This window comes from Podarcis melisellensis (assembly GCF_964234715.1).
Source record: "Podarcis melisellensis genome assembly, chromosome: 11".
In the NCBI taxonomy this organism is placed as follows: Eukaryota; Metazoa; Chordata; class Lepidosauria; order Squamata; family Lacertidae; genus Podarcis; species Podarcis melisellensis.
This window is the reverse complement of record NC_138543.1, coordinates 3,321,227-3,343,690: the sequence shown is the minus strand read 5'-3', so window position 1 is coordinate 3,343,690 and position 22,464 is coordinate 3,321,227. Positions and strand designations below refer to the sequence as shown.

Below are 22,464 nucleotides of genomic sequence, written 5' to 3'. Positions count from 1 at the left end.
ATTCCCTTCCATAGAATGCTAAGCCAGTCATATTATTTCATAACCTTCTTAAACTTAAACAGCACATTTATCTCTGCTTGCTTTGGTTAAAACAAAAACCTGTTGTTGTTGTTAGAAATCTCATCCTCCTTAAAGACTCAAGATCTGCACCATCATTACTCCGGTAAGTATTAATTATGTAAGTGATAGCTGAACTATATTAGTAGTTGATAAGCATATTAATTCTTTTCCCCTGCCATTTTTGATAGTCTCACTTGGAAGTAATTTGTTATCAAAAGCAAGATATTAATGTGATTTGTAACACAGAAGTGAGTGGGAAGATTATTTATCACTTTAACACTAGCTTCTACATAGCAAGTATTGTAGTTGTTGGTGAACCAAGTTCAGAGTTTTTAAAAAACTACTGGCAGGGAAGAAATGGCAGTTTCACAGCCAAAGACAACACAGGGAAATAGTAGAGGAACATACAGAAGCAACAGCTTGTTAATCTCTATTAATTTGTACTTGTCATAAAAATGCAATGTTTTCTGCATGTTCTTGTTCCTACCATAAGTGGATTATCTTCGGGTTTTGTTTGTTTTCAAACTGGGAATTTCTAAAGTAAAATTGCTCACATGGAAGGAATCTGAGGAGCATCCAGACCAACTACTGATCATTTACCCATATGCTGCATTAACTTGGTAAAAAGTAATGCACGTCATCCACTTCCTCATGCGTTATAAGCAGTGATCAAGGATGAGCACCTGCCTTGTATGTCTGTAAACAGGGAGAGGTTTTTGTAATTTTAGCAAATAGGTCAGGCTGATTGTGTCAGAGTCTCGGTTGCAGCTTCTCAGTTTTATGTACACTGCTTAGAGTTCATATTTTATTAAGTGATTTATATTTTCTTCTAAATAAACAAGAAGTAAAAGGAAAAGTCTCCAAATCTTAGGAAGCCTGCCTTGTCGCTAGTGGGCCACAACTGATGTATCAGATCAGATGTAAAAAAATAGCCTTCATAGCTTCTGATTCCCACCTTAAACTGATCAATTGCCAGTTCAACCATTTGAACACTGCTCAGCCAGAGCTCTGTTTTACATTCTCCATCTGAACAGGTACCAGTCAGTAGAATGCCACAAAACTGGGGGTTTTTTCTGTGAGGATAGTGAGAAATGTGTAGAACATGCCAGTAGATGTCCCTATAGTCCACACTTACTTTAGAGTCTGAAAATCTTTGCACATTTCAATTGAGAAGAGCATAGTTAAATGAAATTCCAAAGTTGTGTCAGTTTTTCAGTCAATAACGGCCAATTTCCCCTCCTATCTAGCTATTACATCATAAGTCCAATGAATGTATCAACAAAAATCAAACACACCTGCAATGAGTGAGTTGTGGCTAAGAACGCCATGGCAACCTGGTATGAAACAAAAGAGAGAATTTCTTTTGGGGAAATTGGTTGGGAAGATTTCCACTGCAAAATTGAGTTGGAGAACTATGTTTCCCCAAATATAATATTATCCTTATTTAGACCTTTTTATTATTATTTATTTCTGAATCTTAACCCTCATTTGTTTTCTACCACTGGAATATTTCTTCAAATGCAGATTCCTGAAGAATGGCTACTAGTTAGGTTGACTAGTTAGGACTCTGAATAATTATAAGATTCTGGGTTGGAAACACAGCCTCGCCCACTTCAATGCCAGCCTGTACCACAGATGGCTTGTTTGACTTTAGGCAAGCTTTTTAAACATTCTCTACAGAAAAGAACCTAACACATACAGTGGTGCCTCGCAAGACGAAATTAATCCGTTCCGTGAGGCTCTTCGTATAGCAGTTTTTTCGTCTTGCGAAGCAAGCCCATTGACAGCTTAGCGGATTAGCGCTACAGTGGTGCCCCGCAAGACGAACGCCTCGCAAGACGAAAAACCCGCTAGACGAAAGGGTTTTCCGTTTTGGAGGCGCTTCGTAAAACGAATTCCCCTATGGGGTTGCTTCGCAAGACGAAAAAAATCTTGCATCCCCCCGCGGGTTTTTTTCGCTTTTTTCTTCCTTTTTTAAAGCCGCTAAGCCGCTTATCAGCTGTTCCGCTGATAAGCCTCTTAACAGCTGATCGCTGGAAGCCGCTTGACAGCTATACAGTGGTGCCTCGCAAGACGAAATTAATCCGTTCCGTGAGGCTCTTCGTATAGTAGTTTTTTCGTCTTGCGAAGCAAGCCCATTGACAGCTTAGCGGATTAGCGCTACAGCTGTCAAGCGGCTTCCAGCGATCAGCTGTTAAGCGGCTTATCAGCGGAACAGCTGATAAGCGGCTTAGCGGCTTTAAAAAAGGAAGAAAAAAGCGAAAAAAACCCGCGGGGGGATGCAAGATTTTTTTCGTCTTGCGAAGCAACCCCATAGGGGAATTCGTTTTACGAAGCGCCTCCAAAACGGAAAACCCTTTTGTCTAGCGGGTTTTTCGTCTTGCGAGGCGTTCGTCTTGCGGGGCACCACTGTATTGCCCTATGTTGCGCAATAGTTAATTTTCCTTGCTCTCCCGGAAGGGAAGGGATAGTATCTTCCTATGTTAGGTAAAACATTTCCATCATTTCTCACCTGAGGCTCTTCTTTGGGTGCCTCCCCTTCGAGAGGTCCGGAGGTTGGCAACAGGAGAACAGGCCTTTTCTGTGGTGGCTACCCGTTTGTGGAATGCCTGTCTTTAGGTACCAGGCAAACATGTTTCTCTTCAAACAGGTGTCGGGCTGATTTAACATTCTATGACCTTTCAAATGTGACTTTGGGAAGGAGGTTATTGGTTTGTTGTGTTTTTGTTTTATTATGTATTTTGTGGTTCCATTTTGTATCTTTAGTTGTGAACCCCCTGTGAACTCCAGATGAAGCACAGTATAAAATTTTTAAAAATAATATAACCTCAACCCTACCCAAAATAGAAGACCTCAGCATCACACAACACCCCAAATGTTGTTGATTATTTAATTTATGCCACTTAATGCTGAAATAGGCTTCTAAGCATATCAACCAGGGATGCTAAAATCTTACTGGCTGTGGGGCTGAGATTCCCCCCCCCCGCCCCTCACCATTGATGTTCTGCTTAGAATAGGGGAACAAATAGGAGGGGGAGAGAGTTGAGGGCAAACTGTTCACTTTACTTTGGAGGCAGCTGTGGGACTGTTTTTCCTTACAACTTAAAAAAAATGCTACTTGAGGCAATTGGAGCAAATGCCATTCTAGGCTAGGGCTTTCAAGAGCAGTGTCTCTTTGTTGAAAAAAGTAGTTCCTTTCTTTTTAAACCACTACAGTAACCAACCCTAAACAGCCCCTTGCTGAAAATGAAGCAGTTTTGCCCTCCTCTCTGAAAGTCACCAGACTTCCACTTTGAAACCTGCAGTGTGGCCATAAATTCCTTTTTGGGGGTGGCGGCTGTTCGAGGTAAGCTCAGTTCTAGGATATTCCCAAACCACTCCATCTCTGGTGAGCTGCTTTTAAGGCACTCTTATTTCCAGGAACGATGGCTGCAGCCAAATCACACACAGATGCATGTAACTTTCTTCTTCTTCTTCTTCTTCTTCTTCTTCTTCTTCTTCTTCTTCTTCTTCTTCTTCTTCTTCTTCTTCTTCTTCTTCTTCTCCTCCTCCTCCTCCTCCTCCTCCTCCTCCTCCTCCTAAGATAGAACCTATAGCAGGATAGCAGGAATAGGCTATTTCTCTTAGTACTCCCCCCCCCCCCAATCTCCTGACTGCTTTTGTCCCTGCAAGGATAATGATAAAAACATGTCACTTATCTTTTCACCTTTAAGGAGAAAACCAACTGGGGTGTGTGTGATTTTGAGCTGGTGAAATGGCTGAAAGCAAAGGAGATTTATCACCCACTGCCTGTCACAACTCTGCTCAAGATTATAGTCTCTAATGTCTGTCTGTCTTAATAAAGAGAGAAGAAGAGTTATTTTTGTGACTACATACAACATGTTGCATAGCCTTTTACGTACTTGTCAGTACAACCCGTGTTCTTTCTTCCCAGCCTACACAGTTCTTAACATAAATTATGACAGCAGCTGCATACAGACATGCTACTTAATTCATGCTAAACACCATCTTCACCTGGTCTCAAATGGAAGACATAATAGTTTAGGCAACACCACCAAACAAACCAGGAACTAAGCACATAAACCTAATAAATAATTCCTGCATTGTCCCTAAACTTGACTGCTTGAGCTTGAGCCAAGGATTGCAGTGGTAGGGAAGATGGATGGGTTGCTATGTTGGGTAAAAACTAATGTATTATTATTATTAGTAGTAGTAGTAGTATTAATATTATTGGCTGCCCCAGCTGTACTGCATATTTTTCATATAATGTTGCAGTGCAGAGTAGGGTGATGTGTGCTGTGAAGATGGGCAGTTGAAACCCAGTACTTGGAAAGATAATAAATAATGAGGATTTGATGCTTGGGAGCCAAGGGCCTTGTCCACATGCATATGTTGAGAAGTATCACCAAATGCTTCTGGGCAGAAAATAGGAGTAAATGATGCACTGCTCAAGTATGACCTACCTGCCCTATTTCTTTGCAGCTGTCGAAAGGAACAATTTAATGAGATTGGCTCATACAATACCTTTCACACCAGTGCAGCTCTTTGGTGAGTACAGTACCAGCTTCTCTATGAATGCACAAAAAGGGGAGTAAGCCCCACTGAAATTGGGGAGACTTACTTCTGAGTAGACAAGCATAGGAGTGCACCATTACTGGATGAAATCATACAGCATGTATTACATCTTACCTCTTCACTGTGGTACCAAGAAACAACTGCTTTGTATATAAATAGTTTTAAGAAAACAAATTCAACATAGAGTATGCTGTTCTACTTGTATAAGTCAATGCGACTGTATCCTTTCCAGATAATATTTCCAATTTATTTTGTCTTAGCTGGAGAAGAAGTGACCGTCTATAAACTGGAAGAGAGTTCTCCACTGAATCTTGATAAAAGCATGTCCACCTGGTCACAGCATGGGATGGCGGCCATGATTCAAGTGTTGTCTCGGGAGGAAATGGGTGGAGGCCTAAGGAGGGCCATGAAGGTCATTTGCACCTGGTCTGAGAATGAAGTGCTGAAGTTGGGTCAAGTCTTCATTGTGAAATCTTTCCTTCCCGAAGTAGTTCAGTCATGGCAAAAGATCTTCCATGATGGCACCGTGCTCAATCTCTGCCTCAGAGTGCGTATGACTTGGCTAGAAATCTATACTGACTCCATGTGATCGTTGAACCCCTGTGAAGAATTATTTAACAGAAGTCTTTCCTGAAGTTGAATGCCTGACTACCTGGGAGGACCCTGGTGGCATAAATGGGAAATGTAACCATTTCTGTCTCCTGTTGTACCAGAAAATGTGTTGAAATTATATCCAAACATTGTACATAAAATATATTGGACACATTAGGCCGGGACAAACCAAAAATGACAATGTAACTATAAAAGTCAATGAAACCCAATTTGCAAGCTGCCTGCACTGCTTGGGGGGGGCACTGCATAGAAGGCCCCCCAAGGATGTTTTAATATCTGTTGTAGGAACTGAGGAGGTCAGACAATAGGGTGCTTTGTATCTTTGATTTATGCTAGAAAACAAACCATGGTCAGGCATTCTTAGCATTTAACAGTTAAGACTGTATCTTATGTCTTAAAACTGTTTATAACTGATGTTTGTTTTCTCCATCTAAGCCACAGATAGTGGTTAGGAGTATGATCTTTCGGCTGGAAGCCCCCAGTGCAGCTCTTGCTTCAGCCATAAAAAGACTTACTGGGTGGCCTGCAAGCTGCAGGATCTTGCCCCAAAGTGTAAATCGGAAATAATAGGGATGATGATAATACTGGCTGTCTTATTTCAAGAGCTGTTGTAAGAACTGTTGCAATAATGTAGCTGTAGTGACTTTTGTACTATTTTTGTTGTTGTTGAAAAACACTAAATACTATGCGTTGTTGTTATTCCTAGGAAATACAGCAGCAAAGAGCTGCTCAGAAGTTGATATACACCTTCAATCAAGTGAAGCCACATACCATTCCCTACACCCCAAGGTAGGGAAGCTGTTTTCAGGCATAACATGGAAGAGGTGAAACCTCTCTAGGTTCTGTATGAGATGCCTTGCTTAAACAGATAATCAGTCAATGACAAAAGTCAGTATTACCGGGCAGGCAAAATCCTGGTTCAAAACTAAGACAAGTATTAGACAAACAAAACAATATTTATTTTACGAATTATTTATCAAGGTAACATACAGTTTTGCTGCACTATTCCACCATAAAATAGCACTTAAGGTGGCTAACAAAATAACAGCAGCAGCATTAAAATAGAATATGGACTTTTGTCAAAGTTGTTTATGTTGCCATAACAGATATTTTCACAATTTTCTGATGGGTTGGGTAATAAACAAAGCAGTATTTGCAGCTGAGATGTGCTTCTTTAACCCTCCACTGACAGGTAGGGTCAAATGCACTCCAACAGCACGGATAATTCCACAATTTTGGGGGGATAATCTTTTACAATTCCATGTTCCGGGTTGTCCTCAAGTGTGATGAGGTGTATGGTTGTTTCAGACGCTCCACTCCTTAACTGAATGATTGATCAGTGCTTTTCCTCTTAAATTGTGTGGTCAATTCTACTCCTTTTGGATTGAATGAGGAACACAAAGAAATAAAGGCATTGACCTAAGCTCATTGGGGTGAAAGGAACCCTGCAAAACTCTGTTTAAAGTTATTAGAACTCAGCAACTCTATGGATAGACCAGAACCTGTTCTGTCTATTTTGTGTGAGAAAGGAGCATAGAGAGGGAAAAAATACTCCAGTTTTTCTCATAATCAGTGGTGGGGTTTTTTGACAAAAAAAGTTCCTTGGGTGCCAGCACATAATGACTAGTGGCACTCCAAATCAGGAAGTTCTGTCATGAAGAAGATCTGGCGATAACAGGTCTCACACCTTGTGGGTACCCCACAAAATCTATTTACAAACTTGAATTTTATATTTTAAAAGTCCAGTTAGAAGCTTCCTTGTGATCCTGCAAAACATTTTTTTCACCCTATCATTTTGCATGAAATGTACTAATTCAGCTTTTGGGATCACTGACATAGCCCAGTTGTATCTGCACTTTTAACTTGGCTGATGGTCAGACAACTCTCGATCAATGACCTTTAGATGACAGTTGGTCTGTGTTCATGAAAAGGTCTTTGTAAAATGTGTTGTAGAGGGTGACCACCAGAACCTTTGGGGTGCCATGTCACTGGTTTATTTCAGAAGAATCAATACAATTGTCAGCATCAACACTGAAGTACCAGGGTTAAGATACTAGCTTTATGCTCTGCGCAGTCATGTAATTTGTCCTTTGAAGACAGTACCTTGCTAATAAAAGAAAAGGAAGGAAGAGTCCTTTAACGCATAAGTAAATAAATAAAATAGCTTGTGGTTAAATGTGGGGTGGCTTCAGTGTAAATGCAAGCACCCCCCCCCACCCTCACTAGCAGGCGTTCATTCATCAGAGTATCAGAGCTCAGAACTTGTTCTGCCATGAAATAAAATATAGAGGCCAGGCCAGACCAGGCCACTGATGGATCAGGGCACAGTCTGAAGAGAAGTAAACTTTGGAGAGCTAGCCCAAAACGGCCCTTCATTATGTGGAGGTGGCTGACAGCTGGTGAAGAACTAGGGAAGGCTTCTGAAAGAAAGCGGCACCTCTAGATTCAGGTGGTGGCCTGGCTAAGGCCAGACTCATCTCAGCTCTTCAGCCTTTCATAGTTCTCAGCTCAGTTTCAAAGCTGTAGCAGAAAAAGAAAACCCATTTGAGTTTATGTTTTAATTTTCTGTACCATGTAGAGGTAATATATTTAAACACCCACCTGTGCAGCTCAATTTCAGATTTCTCCATCTAGCCATACTTATTTGATGAGAGATCTCATAACTTGGTTCTGAATACTTAGAATAAAATTTTACAATTTGTTTTACAAGCAATTTTATAGATTATCAAGAGTAATATTGGCCTTTCCCTCATAAAAAAATCTGAACGCTTTATCAAAGTGAAAACCAGTGTTCCATTTCAGAAGAGTTTTTAACCTGGTTTTTATTAGAAGGGATAAGCCTATCTGATTTTTAAGGACTTTGACCACACTTGTTTGGAGATCTGCAACTAGACCAATAAAGTTGCTATTTTCTATCTCCCTGGATGGTTCCGGTACAGAAATAGATACTTTTGATCATGCTGTGATTGCCTTTTTGTTACAGCTTTTTATAAGCTCCATGTAAAGCATCTTGCCATAGACAGGAATGTTTTCATGACTCAAGAGAATTAAAAGGAACTTAGTTGAATTAAAAGGAACTTAGAGTTTAAAGACAAATGTGTTCCCTTTTGACTTGAAAGAAAATGTTATTTATATAAATTTATTGTTTTTTGTTAAATAGTAGGGCTGTGCATTTGCCTTGGATGAGGCATGATTCTGAGGCAAGAATCTCCACCTCAGAGATATTAGGACCGCCTAGAAGTTCATGGCGAAGCAGGAAAGCTCTGAGACTTTGCCACCACTTCAGTCTTGGGAGGGCTTCTAGGATTAAACCCAATTCTGCCAAAAAGCCACAAAAAGGTAGATAGGTGTTAGTTGATTTCCTACTTTAAGTCAATGGGAAACCTATCCGAAGCTTCAGAAAACAAGATGGGGTGACCTCTGTTCTGAGGCAAAGTTACAGGTAGTGACTGCACTTTGACATTTGCCAGATATGCAAATTATTTTTTGTTTTCATCAAATGCAGCAAAAGAACATTTGCTGCCCCTGCTCTGCTAAATCTGCCCCCCCGCCGTATTTGGTAATAGTGGTGTGGCTCATGGGAAGACGCTCACCACTCAGATAACTTCCTGACTGACAATATCCTTCTTTCAGGTTCCTGGAAGTCTTCTTAATATATTGCCATTCAGCCAACCAGTGGCTTACAATAGAAAAATACATGACTGGAGAATTCCGCAAGTACAATAACAACAATGGGGACGAGATCACGCCTAGCAATTTGCTGGAAGAAATGATGCTGGCTTTTTCTCACTGGACTTATGAGTATACTCGAGGAGAGCTCCTTGTGTTAGATTTGCAAGGTAAGTGAGAACCAAAATACTCTGCTGTAAAACTGAGGGAGGCCATTCAACCCTTACGTACAACATAAATGAAAACCAGGACCAGAGACAGCTGTAAGCTCTTCATGCTTTGATGACAGTTTCTTTTCACTGAAATTATGACAAGTAGTTTGGGGCCCAACTCAGTTTCCTTACCGACTCCCCTTGGATTGCCACCTCATCATTTAGATGGCTTGGTCTTTTAAAGAACTCTCTCACAGGAAGTGATAATGGAACTCTTGTGCCTCCTACACTGCTTGAAAACTGATTTGGTTGCCATCCTCTTCCTCTGTCTGCTGTAGGGCAGAACAAGATTTCCAGTAGCCACAGGGAGATGGATGAAGGGCTGGTAGGGGCAGGGCAGCATTAAAGAGATATGTAGCCCCTTTAAGTGATAACCTCTCAGTGCTATCTTTCTTTTAGGGAAATGTGCAGTTGTGCTCTGCTGACTTCTGCAATTGGTTTTTTTTAAAAATTAGCAGGGTTATACAACACAAATGTTTCAGTAAATGTGGGCTGAGCTGTGCTAAATTCACCTGCCCAATGCATCACTGCCCTTGTGGGAAAACAACACTTCCAAAAAGACAAATGAGTTGCATCTACAGAAGGAGTAAGCACACTCACACCTATGAAGACCACACTCTCTTCTGTCCTTCTCACACAAAAAAGCCAGGCCTGAAGTGAACTAAGTTCTGCTCAGAGTAAACCTGTTGAAGTTGATGGACCTACATAGGTCTATTCTATGAGTGACACTGGGAACAACCCTCACATGGAAGAAGCATTGGGACAAGAAGCATTGGGGGGGGTAGCAAATGGGCACAAAACAGGCCCTACATAAAACAGAAGCGTCCATTCCACAGGCCCACCCCACACTAAACACCCAGGCACAGAAATTAATAGGGACGCTTCTGTTCAAACAGCAGCTTCACACGCAAATCAGATCTTACACAAATACAGGTGCTGGATTGGGACTAGGGTGTTTTAAAGGAAATAGTAGACAGTTTTGAAAAGATGAACAACCACCTATAAAGCAGTAGCAATATAATTGTCTGTTATTGTGTCAAAGGAAATGTGTACTGGAAGATAAAGGTTTAATTTATTTACAGTGTGAAAAAGGCCTGAATTACACCGAGACACATTTTTCAAACAAAATAAACCTTCCAGTCCCCTAACCTCATTTATTGTTATCTTCACATTCAAAATTTAAGAGTCAAGTGATTTAAAACTGCTGTGTGGGTGGCTTCTTTTGAAAGCTTAAGTGCATGTGAAGGTCTTTGCACAGAGCCATGGAAGACTTGTGGGGAAGTTTGTGCATATCAATAAAAGATAACAACAAACTCTGACATATTCAGTTCAGCTTTCAGAAAAGGTTTGGATTTCAATATTGTGATATTCTTAAAATTCATATTCAGGCCATGGTGCTCCAAGCATCCCTTTGTCCATAGCACAATATAGTTGCATGCTCCTAAAAGCATAATGAGCAATTAATGTGCTATTCAGAGAGTGAAAATCACGGCTGCCTTGGTCAGTGGGGATGGGGTGCAGAATGATGTGGTTTTCTGCATGGCTCTGTAGTATTACATATTGTAACCTGCTCTGGGACTGGCTGGTGAAGGTGGGTAATAAGTTTAAGATTAATATATGTATTTCAAAGAATTGCAGACTGCTTAACCCCAGCAGAGACAGATTTAGGGGAGCACGACCAGTTCGGCTGCACTGGGTGCGGAGCCTGGGGGGCACTGCTGGGGACGCCACAACTATGATTTACAGCAGAGTGCGAGAGGTGGAGGGGTGCCAGATTTTGGCATTGCACAGGACACTGCTGAAATTTGGGACCCCAAGATCTGCCACTGTTCCTAGTAATTTCTAAGAAGTGTACAGGGGACCCAACACAATAATAGTAAAAATGAGTTAAAACTATTGTTATGTATTCAGTGGTCTGTGTTTTGGCCTGAGCTTGAGTCTGGACTATGGATTCTGAGCTTCTGTGTTCCGATTCACAACATGATGTCCAATCACAGAACATTTCAGGATTTGGGTCTCTGCCATTGGCCCTTGAACTCTGAGTCGTGATTCGCAAGCTTGGAAGTTTAGACAGCCAATCATGTTGGGAGTGGGAGTGGTCTAGGCTTTCAGGAATGTATATAAGCAGTTGCTTTGCCCCTGTTTCCCAGTTATGTAGTTCAAGAAAGGTTCTTGCTGTTATCACTGTGTCTTGCCTCGTGGGAACCCACCTAACTATAATATCAGAATTCAATTAAAAAGCCTCCTGGAGGAGGAGGAAGAAGTATTCAGTAAGCACCAGACATTCAACAGTGATGGGACATCTCTGATCTCAACTAGAAGGAAGTTCCACAAAATGGGAACCACAGTACAATGCACAGAGCTCCATGTGGCTATGAGCTGTGCCACTGAATTCTTGGAAAATCTGAATCTCAGCAAGAGAATCACCGCTGGACACAAATGTCAGCCATTAAGTGGGAATTTCACTTCTGCACCTCTCCTCAATTTTACCTACACCCAATTTCAATTTATGCCATCACAATCTCGGAAGGTTGGAATTTAGGCAAATCACAATTAGTAGTAGGCCCAGTGAAAAATGTTTGTCATTAGCTTCTTAGATAAGCCTAGTCTTATACTGGAGATTCTATAGATATGTGTATATATTGATATTAATATCCATATCTATCTATCTATCTATCTATCTATCTATCTATCTATCTATCTATCTATCTATCTATCATCTATCTATATCTATCTATCTATCTATCATCTATCTATCTATCTATCTATCTATCTATCTATCTATCTATCTATCTATCTATCTATCATCTATCTATCTATCTATCATCTATCTATCTATCTATCTATCATCTATCTATATCTATCATCTATCTGTCTATCTATCTATCTATCTATCATCTATCTATCTATCTATATCTCCATCTGATAACAACACAGCTGCAAAATATTCATATGCACAGATGGGTTTGTAAGGAACCAGGTACAGCACTTAATATACACAAATGTAATTATTTTTATCCAGGATGGCAAAGTTGAATTAATCAGTAGGCTAAGTTTGAGCACACAAGATCCCCCCCACCCTGATCCAATAGCTGCGGTCTGTGCATGGAGATCCAAGAGCACATGTGCAGCTCTGCACTCAGCTAGACAGCTGCAAATAAAATGTTTTAAAGTGTGTTTTAAGTGCAGTGTACAATGTGACACTAGAGGGATGGCGAGCCTTACAGAAAATTCGATGTAGTTTTAAAAATGCTTTAAAAAAAAGCATTTTCAAAACAGTTTTTATATGTGTGTAGATTCCACCTCTGTTTCTATAGAGACTGGTCTATTTCTTTCAGTATCACAGAAGTCTCAATGCACACCAAAGGGCATCTCTTGAACTCAATTTTTCCTGACATTGATATATAGTTCTTGCTCACATATATTTCAGGTGTCCATTTGGATCTACAAAACACTTTAGACTGATGTTGTTGTTGTGGTAGTGGTGCATTAAAATTGAAAAAAGAATAAAAATTATCTTCAAAAATGAAATGAGCATGCAACATTTGTTGTAATGGTTTTTTTTTCCAGTTTCTGCCCTATAAAGTGGAAGATTAGATAGCTGTAAAATGATTGCATAGGCTACAGTCTCAAAAATGATTTTTTAAAATGCAGTTTCCTTCTAATATACTTGATAAATTTGACTTCTACAGGGGTTGGAGAGAATCTTACAGACCCATCCGTTATTAAACCTGAAGACAAGCGGTGAGTATCTGGCGTCACTTTATCATACCAAATGTGACATCTTTCATGTGATTCAATTAATATTCCATATTAGCTGTGATGTGCATATGCATATTTGTCACACTGCTGACAGGGGCACTATTTGTGTTTTTGCTATCATTGCAGTTAAATGCTTGTATATTTCTAATGGACCGAATAGAATACTGTGATGCCCTATACTTGCAACTAAGCTTAAAGGCCACCGGACAAACTTCATATAATGCCAGATGCAGATGCTTATCTACTGGAAAACATTGGCTACAGGCTGGGTGCATGTAGTTTCTATATTGAATTATCAGACCTGGTTTTCCAGTTCTATTGCAAATACAGTTGAAAGTGCTAATTTTAATATACAGTGTCTTGGAGGATCACTTAGGCCTTGCTTACCTTAGAATGCTTTCACGTATATCTTCCTGAACTGAGTGACAGTGCAAGACAGATTTGAAAAGTTGAATGTGGAGCTATAAGCTCCAGGAGTCATGGACACCTTTTGTTTTGAAACTAGGTATTGAATGTCTTCACATTCATGGGTCAGGCTTGCCAAAACAGGACCCCAAAACTCTTAGAATGGTGAAACTGAGAATAGTTCCAAGAACGAAGTGGTGTCTAATCTGAGCTTCCATGACACTAGTTTAAAGGAATTATTTGTTGAGCAACTCCGGGTTATTGCCCCAAATTGTTTCTAGACTGACAAAAATGGGACAATCTTGCCTCAGGCTGACTAAGAAACGTCACCTAGACTTGCTTGCCAAGGGCTGCATTGGCTGGCTGGGCTTCCCCCTGTGTGGGTGGGCAGGGGGCACAGCACAGCCCTGTGAACCCTCAGTGTCCACCCCTGCCCAGTAGCGGCAGAGAGGCTTGGGCAGGCACAGTGGGTTTTCTTTACCCTCTGTGCCCAGCCCCTGGTCCTGCCTGGGGCATGTGTGTACGTACCCCCCAGGTGCCAGTGAAGGATGCAACGCCATTAGTGTTTTGGAAATCTACTTGTGTGACTGACTAGCCTGACATAAGGACATAGAAGCAACCAGTGCTTAGTTTTGCAAAGAAAATATATTCATGTTTAAATATCCTTGGAAGTCATGTCTTCTGCCATTATGTGTGCAGGATGCCATGGGTTATTCAGCTGCAAAAGAAGGGCTCTCTGTACATTCTCAGGGCCATCTCTGTATGAAACTATCCCTGATTCAAAACCATAGTGGCTTTGCTCCATGTTCTGTGCTTAGGTATTCTGCCATTCCTCCTATACTCTCTGCTCCACCCACCCTTCTTCTCTGTAAGAATGCTTTCCTGGTAGTAATTTTCCATATAAGGGTTGAAGTGATTGCCCAAAGCATCAGTTAAGAAAAGCATTTGGGTAATTACACTTAAGTAAATCCATGGAGAGGAGTAATCATGTCAATCCCCTCTGCTTGTAAAAATTCAGTCGGAGATGCTAGTTTCTTTAATGCACGGTGTCTCTGAAAGTTTACAATCAGTCTGGGACTTGTCCCACAATATTTTATCCGGGGAAAAGTTCTAGTTGCAAAAGGACTCTCTAGGTTGTGCCCAAATCTTTGGTCAGAGAATTCAAAAGCTTGCATATCCCTATATTAGCAAAATATATAGTTTTGAACCTTAAATACCTTGTAACTCTTTGTCCTGTTTTGCTTGTTTGCAAAATTCTCTGTCTCTGGAGACAGTGCTTATATGCGACGAAGGCAAGGGAGAATTTGCTTTTCCCCTTTGCTGTTTTAACATATAGAAATAAAATGCAGTGACTATGGGCAGCATTTTTTGTACATCCTCTTATATGAGATCTAGAGGGTTAATTACGTTCTCAAGAATAATGGTGGGTAAGTAATACTGCTATTTAATGAGCATTGATCCTAGCCTAGGTGCCAAATTGCAGAAATATATTAAGTGGGCATGCAAATAAATGCAATGTATTGCTCTGTGTTGTTTTTTATTGTGGTTATTGTAATTCTGGATGTTGCACAGAATCACTATTACTGTATTCTGGCAACTATCTGAAATCTTCAGTCGCCAGCACTTTACTTACCTAAGAAATGTCTGTCCAGTTTGTGTGTAGCTAAATCAAATAGATGAGACACTTTGTTTATCCTGGGAGAGCGTTTTTAAATACAGTGCAATTCATCTGTAGTCTTCCCTTTTCTAAATAAGTATAGAATGAATTTCGTGGTTATGCTTTCTTAGACTTGAGAGTTGTGCAGCACAACATGTGCTGATGTTTTGTACTACAAGTTCAGGCCCTTATCTCTCACAACAGATGGTTCTACTAGAGAGGGGTTTCATTGTTGTTTTGTGTAGGAGACATTTTCTTCAGCTCCATTCCAGACTACATGGTCCAGACCACACAAATACATACTGGTTGATAGCAGGTCCTGTTGATTTATGTGAATTTTTGTTGATTTTTATTTTATGTTGATTTTTATTTTCCCTTATAAAATGTGGGACTGAACATATCCAGCAATCCCAATCTTGTTCCAAATGTGGCTGGTGTTAGGTGGTGCTTATTTCCCAACTAAAGTTGTGTGTGCTTTGCTGTGGTTGCCTTGGAAGAAAAGCCTCCTCATTCTGCAACAAGGACAGAATAAAGAACTGCTTGGTTGGAGATGACTGAGCCCAGTGCCACCAGCAGAGGCGGAGCAAGCCGATAGGGTGCCTGGGGCGGCACGTGTGCCCTGTGCCCAAGGACCGGGCCAGCTGCCCGCTGGGGTGGGGCCAGCCAGGGTAGGATGCTCCGCGGTGCGTCCGAGGAGTCTGTCTGCGTCTTTTTTTAAAAAAATAATTTTAATTCCTTTTCCAAACAAATTTTATACAGCCAACAAATTATTTTGCACTCATTCTTCAATTTTTGACTTCCCTCGGTTTCTCTGTCAATCTTTCGTAAAATTTCTTTTTGTTAATGCATTTCTAAACATGATATTTCCTTTCCCAACTCCTTTTCCTCTTACTCTCTTTTTTGCAGTATTTCTTACTGTCTCACAGAGTCTCTTCAAAACCAACAAGCGTTGTCTGTACATCACATATATTTTTCAGATATTCTGTAAATTTCCTCCAGTCCTCAATAAACTTTTGGTCTTTCTGATATCGAATCTTCCCAGTCAATTTGTCCAACTTTTGCCTCCTCCCACTCAGCCGCCCTACAGCTGGGGGGGGGGGAGGCAGCGGGTGGACTGTTTGGGGCAGTGCGGAGCCTGTAGGCGCCCAAGCCACTGTGTCACTCCCAGGAGAGACGTGTGGCTTGGGTGCGCTGCAGGCCCTGCAGTGAGTGCTGCCCAGCATTTTGTCACCCCCTCAATGGTGACACCCGAGGCGACCTGCCCCCCCTTCCTCCACCCTGGTTAAATGGTGGGAAAGCCTGCCAATAAAAGCAGCCGGCCGGGGAGATCTGAGCCAGCCATGACAGGCGGCAACCAGTAACTGGGCAAGCAGCCACTATATATCTATATAAGGGTGGGGAACCTGTGACCCCCCAGATGTTGCTGGACTCCAATTCCCATCTCCCCATCCAGCATAGCCAATCCTAGGGATGCCAGAATTTGCAATCTAGCAGCATCCGGGGAGTCACGCCTCTCATTTTGAAGCTTTTTAATTTAAACAAACTGCTGTCATACCACTGCTTTGCTTTGCAGTATTTTGGGAAATAGATAAATACACGGACTAAAAATTCATTTGTACTGTTGTTTCTTCCAGATCTAGAGGGATGGTATTTGGACCAGCAAACCTTGGAGAAGAAGCAATCAAAAACTTCATTTCAAAGCATTGCTGCAACTCTTGTTGTAGGAAACTCAGACTTCCTGGTAAGCAATAGAAAAGCTCTGCATTCCGCTAGCTCCAGGCGCCATGAAGCTGTGGGTGGTGGAGCCAAAGCATGGTGAAATTGCAATAAACACAGCACAACCACTTTGGATGACTTCATTGATTAGAAATGTCAACAAGTTATGGTGTAGTGTGAATCCTGGATCAACCAACCCATATGCTGGTTGATTATTTTGCAAGGTTAACCAAGGTTACATCTCGCCCTGTGATACACACCAAATCAGGGCAACACAGCCCGATATCACCATGGTGGAGCTATGGTGGCCATTACAGAAACAAACAGTCTGGAGAACAGCTGTCTCTGTGTCTAGGATGGATGGCAAATTATGCTCATCTGTTGCCTAAATTCTAGCCTCTTCCTAGCTTCTGATCTCGTAGTTCTCAGACCCTGTGCCTGCAAGCACTTTTCACATGCTTGGAGATGGGAAAAGGCAATAATAATAATAATAATAATAATAATAATAATAATAATAATAATTAATAATAATAATTTATTATTTATACCCCGCCCATCTGGCTGGGTTTCCCCAGCCACTCTGGGTGGTTTCCAACTGAATATTAAAAACAGTACAGCATCAGACATTAAAAACTTCCCTAAAGAGGGCTGCCTTCAGTTGTTTTTTAAAAGTAAAATACTGTATTTTTCACTCTATAAGATGCACCAGACCACAAGACACACCTAGGTTTTGGAGGAGGAAAACAAGAAAAAAAATATTCTGAATCTCAGAAGCCAGAACAGCAAGAGGAATCAATGTGCAGTGAAAGCAGCGATCCCTCTTGCTGTTCTGGCTTCTGGGATAGCTGCGCAGCCTGCATTTGCTCCATAAGACGCACACACATTTCCCCTTACTTTTTAGTGAGTCTTATAGAGCAAAAAATATGGTAGTTGTTTATTGCCTTGACACCTGAATGGAGGGTGTTCCACAGGGCAGGCGCCACTACCGAGAAGGCCCTCTGTCTGGTTCCCTGTAACCTTACTTCTTGCAATGAAGGAACCGCCAGAAGGCCCTCGGCGCTGGACCTCAGTGTCCGGGCTGAACAATGGGGGTGGCTGTGATTGCACTTCCATATGCTCACTATGGCCTGCTTGACATGTCACATTAAAACATAGTTTATTTTAAAGTTGTCTCTTAAGGCAGTGTGCACCAAGCTTGAGCATGCTGCTCAAAAGCTCCCAACTCCCTCTGCTCCTTCCTAGCACTTTGTCCTGCAGGGGGAGGGAACAAACTAGAGGCCGACTTCACATTATGTGTGAACCAGCAGGCAGTTGTTTTGGCCAAACAAACCACAGTCAGAAAGTCAAGGTTTGTTCTCAGCTTCCAATCGTGGTTTGTTGGGAGAAACTGGGTTTTTGTCTAAAAGAGGAAGGTATAGAGATGCAGTAATTGCTTAGCAAGATGGGGCAACTAACCAAAGAACTCAGCTCACTTTTTATCTTTGTTATCACTGAGCATAATCCATAAACATCTGTTGATTTTTATACAAGATGACATTTTTTAATGATTGCAAGCAAATGTCAAATACTTCTTGAACAGATACCACAGGGTATCTTATAAATCTATGTTCATAAGGATTTTACAAATTATTTTTTTCTTAAGCTGGTCCATCAGCCATTACCCCATTACTTTGCTACCCACAACTTGGTCAGCCCAACTCTCCACTTGTCTCTATTGCCCTTCTGAATCCTCTACCTCTTATTCTGTTTCTTGGGCACATCAGGAGTTCACAATAAAGCACATTCCTGATGAGGGGTCAGTTTGAGCCCAGGCACACAGCAGAAGGCACAGAAGGTTTAAAAGCAGAAAAGGTGTTATGTTTGCTGAGGGATTCGCTTCCCTTTCACTTCTTTGAAACCAGGACTTGTGTAGTGGGACTTGGGAAAGACAATAATATAAACGTGGTTTCTTTCCTGTTCTCTACCAGGTAATGGGTCGATTTAACACTTTGTATATGCTAAGGAATTATGATCAGAGTTTTCACTGTTTTCTCCACAGATCTGAAAAGGAACGACTACACACCTGGGAGGTTCAATCCAGCTTTTGAAGCTGAAACGGAAGCAATAGCAGCAGCAGCAGGAGATGAGGCTCTTAACAATAGCGATGATGAGCCTTTGGAATATTGCACTCGATTGTGATGTAAGGGCTTGGCAGGCAGGGCCTTGCCTTTTGAGCACCTGAATGATGCCCATTATTGAATTTGCCTCGAGGGACAAACAATAGGTGCTCAGATATGCCCATTGTCCATACATTTATACGCCAAGGAAATGAAAGCCATTTACATGCATGCCAGTGTGTGAACAAATATCCTATTGAAAATGGAACCTCTTTAGATACTGACTTCAGGGCACTTCTGTTTATAGATTGTGCCAAAATTATCCATTAAAGTCAAAGGAATTGTTGAGATTTATTCAATTTATTTATGTTTTAGAAATGTTGCTGATAATAACAGTTTGGAGGAGAATGATGAGAAAATGAGTGGAAAAGGTTTGAAAAATGGAAATTTCCCTGGAAGGAACTGATTGATTTTCTCTCCCCTCCCCAACTGAGAACTTTTATTTCTGGTGGAAACACTGCAGATCCCAAAAGCCAGGCAGGTTCCCCCAGCTGTCTAACTTCTACTGCAAAAGCACAGAGATTTTGTGAGCACTACCTTGTGCTTGAGTACTGTAAAGTAGTAGCTACAAAACTATGGATATCTTTGAGGGAAGATATCTTAATATCTTACATTTCCCACCAGAACTTCCCATGGTCAGGAATTTCTCATTTACTTTCTATGCTATGCCTATGAATCCCCTGTGAGGATGACCTCTTCTGCAAATGGTCTGATCTCCTTCCTTTGAACATTTCTCAAGCAGGGCTGTGCTTAGCAGGTACTTTCTTCCTCCAACATTTTACAAGGACACAAACACTTTCTCTTTGGGATGGAGCTTCACTTGAATGGGACAGAATGAATAAGGGAGCTGGAAATGAAAAGCTGAGCTAGAAAGGATGCAGTACCTGCATATCTCTCTCTCTCTCTCTCTCTCTCTCTCTCTCTCTCTCTCTCTCTCTCTCTCTCTCTCTCTCATGCAGTACCGGCACCTATTTTTCTAGAAAAAAAACACTGGTCACTATCAAGTGTGGAAGCAATAATATTTTGTTGCAGAATACAAGCCAATTTCTCTGTATTCTTCATAATACAAATCACACTTCACTTTAAAGGAAGAGTGAGGATGACCACAAACCTGGTAGCAAAACAACAAGTAAATCTCATAGGAGAGAGTTACTATCTTAGAGATTTATTATCTTAGGGTTCTGCATCACAGCTGCTTTTTGTAGTATGCTTCTACACCTCACAATTTAAGATGTATCAGTACTCTGAAACAGAGTGTAATCACCCACAATCCACACAATGAGGCAAAGACAATCAGATAAGCAGCTGAATCTTGCTTCAGTACTGATGAGGAGACAACACCCTACACATTACCGGTGGTCAGTAGGCTAACTTAGATGGCCCAGGGCTGGTGGCCCCCAGTTTCTGGCTCCTCAGAAAAACCTCAGCCTGCCCCTGCAGGGCCAGCCAATGCAATTTCTCATTGGGTATAATAGTAGTAGAGAAGGTTTTCTGCCAAAATTCTCACTGTGCTGCAATCAGTGCTACATTGCGCCCCAGGAAAGGCTATTTGCACCCCAAAATATAATTTTTGCGCTAACGTCAAGTTTTAAAAATTGTAGAAAAAATGAAAAGCACAAAACTTGAAAGCGCTAAATTTATTTTAAATTGCAACAATTTTTGATTATTGCTCTCAAATCCAAAAGAAAATGTTTTGGCAGAAGTGGATTTAGGGCAGTGCAATCAGTTCCAACTGACTGGGTGCCAAGTCTAGGGGGCGCTGCAGGGCATTGCAACTATGATATAGTGAATTGAGCAGAACGGAAGGCCAGAGGCAGGAGTGGGCACTGGCGGATGAAGGGGGCAGGGGGAGTGGGTGCCATCCCTGGGTGCCATCCCTGGTGGGGTGCCATCGTAGCCGCCCCCCTCGCCCCAGACGTACGTCAACCACGCCCCTGCCTGTTCTCCGCTCCCAGTGCCGGAACATGTAGCTCCGCCACTGAGAGTGGGGGCTTAATTTTGACCTTGCACAGAACACTGCTGAATTTGAAAGACCAGAGAACGCGCCTGCTTTTAGCCCGCAAATTGTTTCAAATAATCTTGTGAATATGATGTTAAAACTTACCGCAAGTCTCCTAAAATTTTCAATTTCTGGCACATCAAAATCTCAGTTTGTGTGCCTTTTCCTTTGCAAATGTTGTCATCAATTCCTTCAGGTCAAGTGCTGATGCCTGGGCATGTTCAACTGTTATAGTTGCCAAGTCTCTATCAGTTTGAGCTTTGAGAAACTCTGTTCACCACTTGCCACTGACCCTGGAAGTGTCAGAAGGATCCTTAGAGCAACGGAAACATTAGGCACATTATCTAGGAATATTTTGTTGTAGTATGAAGAGAAGTATGTACTTGTGGTGGCATAGACTATGGAAGTCTTGCTATTGCTATATCTTTGTTTCTGTTGTGCATCAATGATTTTTCCAAATTCTTGCAGGCTTTAAGTAGATTTTTTGTTGATACTTTATATATCACGCAGAAAGCCAAATGTTGTGAACCGCCCTGAAATATGTGGATGAAGGGTAGTATCGAATTTAATAAATAAAATAAGCCAATCAGGGGTGGGCTGCCCTCTTGGCCAATTTTTGTGGGATTTTCCACTCTCCCACCCAGCCTTTCGCCCAGTGCGAAAGTGGGTATGTTGCCCATGGACCTTGCTGTGGTTTACTCAGTCGCCATATTCAGGGCCTGGCATGAATTTTCTCCTGCAAGCAAATTGGCTGGCTTGCAGGTTTTCGCCTACCTCATAGCAACTATCACAACTTTGGCAGATGAGGCATTGGGCTGGATCCTTAATTAGAGGGGTCCAGGATGGGTGACTCTGTCCAGGAGTCCATGATGGGATGGATGGACCAATACACCTCTCCCAGTGGCAGCCTGTGTGGGATTGTGGCATCCAATCCACGTTGGGGGTGACTCCCCAGCACAAAGCCAATCCCAACCAGGTTCCTGTCAGCTAGCAGGCAGACTGCCTGAAGCTAGATGCAGGCCCAATGCCAAACCTACTCTTTCCTGTAATCAATAAAGCTGTGGCCTAATTCAACCCAACACAAGTCTCCTATGTCTATTCTTATGGCCCTCACTACATCTGCCATGACTTATTATTATTATTATTATTATTATTATTATTATTTCATTATTTATACCCCTCCCATCTGTGCCAACAATTATATTATTGTACGTAGCTCTTGGAATCTCTCTTCAACAGATTGCATGGCCATGTCTAAGACAGCACAGTAGAAACCTACTTTGAATTTCTGCTTTGCATCTCTTCTTGGGCCTCATACTCAAACTGCTATTTCTTTCTCTTTCTAGCTGGTTCTGTCTCAAAGTTTAATAGTATTTCTAGCTCCTTTGCAATCTTACTAGCATGTTTTAAAGCCCTCATCACATCTGCAGCCCACAAGATCTAAGTCACTTGCAATTGGCTTGGAGCTGTATTTAAGAAGCTTCCTTATTTTGTAGTAGCTTGCTTGCAAGATTTACTCCCAAAAGCATGGGCAGGCAAACTAAGGCCTGGGGGCTGGATCCAGCCCAATCACCTTCTAAATCCAGCCTGCGGATGGTCCAGGAATCAGCATGTTTTTACATGAGTAGAATGTGTCCTTTT

General features: G+C 41.6%; 1 protein-coding gene across 5 annotated transcripts in view; it reads left to right on the top strand.

Moving 5' to 3' along the window:
• TRPM6 (transient receptor potential cation channel subfamily M member 6) overlaps window positions 1-19,110 on the top strand; it is an 82,993-nt gene extending 63,883 nt beyond the window's left edge. For all 5 annotated transcript variants that reach the window (XM_081930356.1, XM_081930355.1, XM_081930353.1 and 2 more), the window contains 8 exons: window positions 116-163; window positions 4,543-4,608; window positions 4,896-5,182; window positions 5,954-6,036; window positions 8,881-9,086; window positions 12,821-12,872; window positions 16,587-16,693; window positions 18,707-19,110. In XM_081930356.1, coding sequence (XP_081786482.1) covers window positions 116-163; window positions 4,543-4,608; window positions 4,896-5,182; window positions 5,954-6,036; window positions 8,881-9,086; window positions 12,821-12,872; window positions 16,587-16,693; window positions 18,707-18,846 — 989 coding nt within the window. In that variant the 3' untranslated portion in view covers window positions 18,847-19,110. The remainder of the gene's footprint in view (window positions 1-115; window positions 164-4,542; window positions 4,609-4,895; window positions 5,183-5,953; window positions 6,037-8,880; window positions 9,087-12,820; window positions 12,873-16,586; window positions 16,694-18,706) is intronic.
• The last annotated feature ends 3,354 nt before the right edge of the window (window positions 19,111-22,464 follow it).